Source organism: Teleopsis dalmanni, chromosome 2 (genome assembly GCF_002237135.1).
Source record: "Teleopsis dalmanni isolate 2A chromosome 2, ASM223713v2, whole genome shotgun sequence".
Classification (NCBI taxonomy): domain Eukaryota; kingdom Metazoa; phylum Arthropoda; class Insecta; order Diptera; family Diopsidae; genus Teleopsis; species Teleopsis dalmanni.
This window is the reverse complement of record NC_051847.1, coordinates 71,486,548-71,490,527: the sequence shown is the minus strand read 5'-3', so window position 1 is coordinate 71,490,527 and position 3,980 is coordinate 71,486,548. Positions and strand designations below refer to the sequence as shown.

The 3,980-nt window shown below is 31.5% G+C and overlaps 2 protein-coding genes across 2 annotated transcripts; one reads left to right on the top strand and one right to left on the bottom strand.

Moving 5' to 3' along the window:
- Window positions 1-613: 613 nt before the first annotated feature.
- LOC119674819 (putative nuclease HARBI1) lies at window positions 614-1,916 on the top strand. The gene is made up of 4 exons (XM_038085976.1): window positions 614-688; window positions 744-1,140; window positions 1,199-1,301; window positions 1,367-1,916. The coding sequence occupies exons 1-4, from the start codon at window positions 614-616 to the stop codon at window positions 1,914-1,916; spliced, it is 1,125 nt and encodes a 374-aa protein (XP_037941904.1).
- Window positions 1,917-2,041: 125 nt separating this feature from the next.
- LOC119674818 (myb/SANT-like DNA-binding domain-containing protein 1) lies at window positions 2,042-3,019 on the bottom strand. The gene is made up of 4 exons (XM_038085975.1): window positions 2,820-3,019; window positions 2,640-2,766; window positions 2,159-2,497; window positions 2,042-2,059 (listed from the first exon to the last, which is right to left on the bottom strand). The coding sequence occupies exons 1-4, from the start codon at window positions 3,014-3,016 to the stop codon at window positions 2,042-2,044; spliced, it is 681 nt and encodes a 226-aa protein (XP_037941903.1). The 5' UTR covers window positions 3,017-3,019.
- Between the last annotated feature and the right edge of the window lie 961 nt (window positions 3,020-3,980).

The following is a 3,980-nucleotide window of genomic DNA, read 5'->3' as shown; positions in this document are numbered from 1 at the left end:
ATGAGTTTATTTTCAGTGGTTCTGTATAGCAACAAAAATCACAAGAAATCCATTTGCTGCTATTTAAAAGCACTTTTCAAATTTTGCGCACGCAATAGTATAAAAGTAGAACTCTATACGTCTTGTGAATCAATATATTTTAATATAATCTATTGAACTATTTCTAGAAATACAATGCAGTACTCAGTGAACGTTTGAATAACTCTTTTATGTGTTAGTAGCAATTAAAACTCCTTAAAATGATTTTATAAAAAAAAATGTTATTTCCGAAGTTGTGCTGAGATTGTCTTTGGTGCTTGAAAATGACAATCGAGTATAACCGAAAGTAATAGCACTGACAGACGAGCACGCTAAATTATCATTAAGCAGCTTTAAATGATCATTTCAAAAATACCCTGACAGACGGTATAAATTATCATTAAGAAGTTGCTGTATCATATGTTTTTTGTTATTTACAAAGCGAGAGAATTTTAAATTGAAAATGGATAAGCAAGAAAAATTAAAGAAACTCGCTTTAATTTGGTTAAAAAGACGCCATTCGTTTAATTTAAAATTAAAAATGTTATTATTGAAAGTAATAAAAAATCAGGAAGCTATAAATAAACTTTTTACTATGAAAACTAAATTCATAGCAAGAACAACATTGTCCATAGCTTCAGCAATTGGCACAAGACAATTGTGGAAATTCGTAAGTATAAAAAATTGGTCAGGCGAATGCAAATGATTGAATAATTTTCTTTTAGGATCGCAGCAATAATTTTTGGGAACAAGATGTGCCAGCAATGGATGATACAAAATTTAAAGAAAACTTCCGTTTTAGCAGAGAATCTTTTAAAAAAATTTGTGAAAAAGTTCAAACGATAGCTAAATCGGACACTAATATGCGAGCTTGCATTGCTCTAGAGAAAAGAGTGGCTATCGGTTTGTTTGCACTTGGTTCTTCTGCTGAATATAGGACTGTTGCTAATTTATTTGGTGTTGGAAGAAGTACTGTGGGTGAAATTGTATTAGATTTCTGCAACGCAGTTTGCCAAGTATTCAATAAGTACATTTCGTCATACCCTCCTACTATTGCAGAAATTAAAGAAACTGTAAACGGCTTTTGCAATCTTGGTTTCCCACAATGTTTTGGAGCAGTTGGTACTTAATTGATAAATGAATAAAACATTAATAGTACAACTAATCTTTTATTAAACAGATGGCTGTCATATAGAGATTCAACCGCGGAGGGAAGAAGCCGTTGACTATTACAATTACAAGGGTTGGTATTCCGTGGTTTTGCTCGCATGTTGCGATCATAGGTAACTTTGCAAATTTAGTTCATAATTGTAAACGAACGTTATTATTATTTTGTTTATTTCTTCAGGTCAAAATTTACCTATATTAATATTGGGTCGGCAGGAAGAAACAACGATTCATATATTTTTGAAAGAAGTTCATTGAAAAAATTTCATGAATTCAGTGATATCTTCTCTCGGCAATCAAAGGCAATAGGAGGCGTTCAGGTACCCGTCTTACTTATTGGCGATTCGGCGTTCCGTTTATCTCGGTACATTATGAAACCATTCCCTTATAAACTAAATCAGCCAAATAAGGAAAAAGATTTCAATTACCGACTTTCTAAATGTCGTCGTGTAATTGAAAATGCGTTTGGACAGCTGAAAGCACGGTTTCGCAAAGTAGGCAGAGGTTTGGAAGTAGCACCAGAAAATGTTAACGTCATCATAAAAGCCTGTTGTATGCTACATAATTTTTCAAAAGTAGAAAATGATGATGTTAGGCACACATGGGTAAGAGATGCAAAATCAGCAGCGTCTACAGCACCTTCACAACCTAGATACACAACAAGAGCTGGCGAAAATAATGTGGAGGCGAAAGTTATAAGAGATGCGATCGCATTAAGTTTTCGTAAGTAACACATTAACATTTAATAAATAGTTATATACAGTGTTTATTGCATACTAATTCTTATTCTAATACTAATAACTAATAGTAAAAATTTAATAAATAGTTATATACAGTGTTTATTACATACTAATTCTTATTCTAATACTAATAACTATAAATTTACAATATATACACAGTTATTGACTAATAATTGACTTGACTAATAATAACACTTATATTAATTTTATTTATTCATTAAATTGGTCATTACTTGTAAAAACTGGTCATCTCTTTGACCTTGCTCTCGAAAAAGTTGCAAAAGTTCCTGGTTAGTTTGCTTACATTCATTTACTACTTCCTTAAACATACACATACTTTCAGTATGTATTTGTTTAAACACTTCAGTTTGCTCCTTCATTACCTCTATCCCCTCTATTTGGTAATTTTTTTTCTTTCTTTTTCTTGCAGAAGAGCAAGAGGCTTCATCACTATCAACCGAAGAAGCTACTGGTCTTTCTTGTGAAGGGAGCTCTATTCTGTCAATGTTCCATGTTGTTGACAGTTGACTCTCTACTGGGCTCTCAAGTAGATGGCATTCAGCATAGGAGTCCTAAAAAAATATTATTATAATAAAATTTAATAAATTAAAAATAAATATTAATATTAAAATATTAATTAAATAAATGCTTTCAATCATACACTGTTTTATTTAATTTAAATTTGCAATAAATTGCATTGTTTAACATACTTACAAAAAGTAAAGACTCCTCCACTACATTATTATTTGCAGCATTTGAACCTATCATTTTATGAATCCTTCCGAAGTGCTTCCATTCTGGTCGGCTGCCTCCGGAAGGACCCATTTCCTTTTTCTCTGCTCTGTAAAAAATCATGTTAATAACTAATAAAATAAAAATGTGAGAGGTGAATACCTGTATCTTTGCTGCAGATTATTTATTTTTGTGTGCACTTCTTGTCCAGTAAATTTTCCACCAAGTTCATTTGCAATTTTTTGGTATATATGCGCATTGCGCTTGCATTTCCGAAAATCATTTACATTTTCCTCCCACAGTTGTAAGAGGACAATTTCTTCCTCTTCCGTCCATGCGCGGCGCTTCAGTTTATTCATTTCAGTCATCTAAAATCAAAATAAATATAAAATATATAAAATATATTCAAATATAACGAGTACTTACATTTATTAACGTTTCCAAATATGTTTTGTTTACACTTTGACAACCATATGACAGCTTGAAATTTGTTCCATTTTTTATTTCGTTTCACTTGCATATGCAGCATTACCATTTCTAACCACCTAAATGGCTATTAAAATCAGTCATTTAAAGACCATTTAAAACTGCTAAATGAGCAAATAAATTATCATTTAGCCTCTTAATGATAATTTAGCTCCCGTCTGTCAAGGGTATAACATTATTATTATTATGGGGAAAATGTGTAACATGGATTGTTTTATAAAATGAGACAATCTAAAATCTGTTTTAACATAAAGTTCCTATATTGGATTACTTTTAACAAACATTTCCATAGTGAACATTTCCATTTCTATAACCTTTTGATATATTAAAGAAAGTAAAGGAAGATAAGAATAGTTTTTTTCTACCACAATAGTCAAGAAGTTAATAAATTTACGTTTAAATATTTTTATTTACTTCTTTATGGATATAAGCAAAGAGAAAGATATAGCAAAGAGAAAATACACCGTATTTTACAGTGTTTCTTTGATAATTGCGAAAAAATGCAAAATGCGACTGAAAATGTGTCCTAATACTGAAACAGCCAATCATGAGTAATGGTTTCATTCATTACGCTCCGATAATTTTGATATCAAAAATGCATCACGCACTGATAGGCCAATTGTCGAAAATGCCGTTAAAATCATGAAATTTGTCGAGTCCCCCCAGCTGTTGTCATATAAGCACTGTTTCGATTGCCAAAGAGCTGAAGATTACACAAAATCTGTTGGTTCCAAATGATTCCAATTTGAATTAGGCTGGATACAAAAAGAAGATCGATGTATGAGCGCCACACGCACGGTTGCCACTTGAAAATTTTTTTCTGTACCAAAATTGGTT

What these genes read in the sequence shown, in the direction of transcription:
- LOC119674819 (XM_038085976.1), top strand. Translation starts at nt 614, where the DNA reads ATGAAAACTAAATTCATAGCAAGAACAACATTGTCCATAGCTTCAGCA. An exon ending in ACAATGTTTTGGAGCAGTTG is followed by an intron (nt 1,141 to 1,198) that starts GTACTTAATTGA and finishes TTTATTAAACAG; the next exon opens with ATGGCTGTCATATAGAGATT. An exon ending in CTCGCATGTTGCGATCATAG is followed by an intron (nt 1,302 to 1,366) that starts GTAACTTTGCAA and finishes TTATTTCTTCAG; the next exon opens with GTCAAAATTTACCTATATTA.
- LOC119674818 (XM_038085975.1), bottom strand. Translation starts at nt 3,016, where the DNA reads ATGAATAAACTGAAGCGCCGCGCATGGACGGAAGAGGAAGAAATTGTC. An exon ending in AATCTGCAGCAAAGATACAG is followed by an intron (nt 2,767 to 2,819) that starts GTATTCACCTCT and finishes GATTTTTTACAG; the next exon opens with AGCAGAGAAAAAGGAAATGG. An exon ending in TGGAGGAGTCTTTACTTTTT is followed by an intron (nt 2,498 to 2,639) that starts GTAAGTATGTTA and finishes ATATTTTTTTAG; the next exon opens with GACTCCTATGCTGAATGCCA.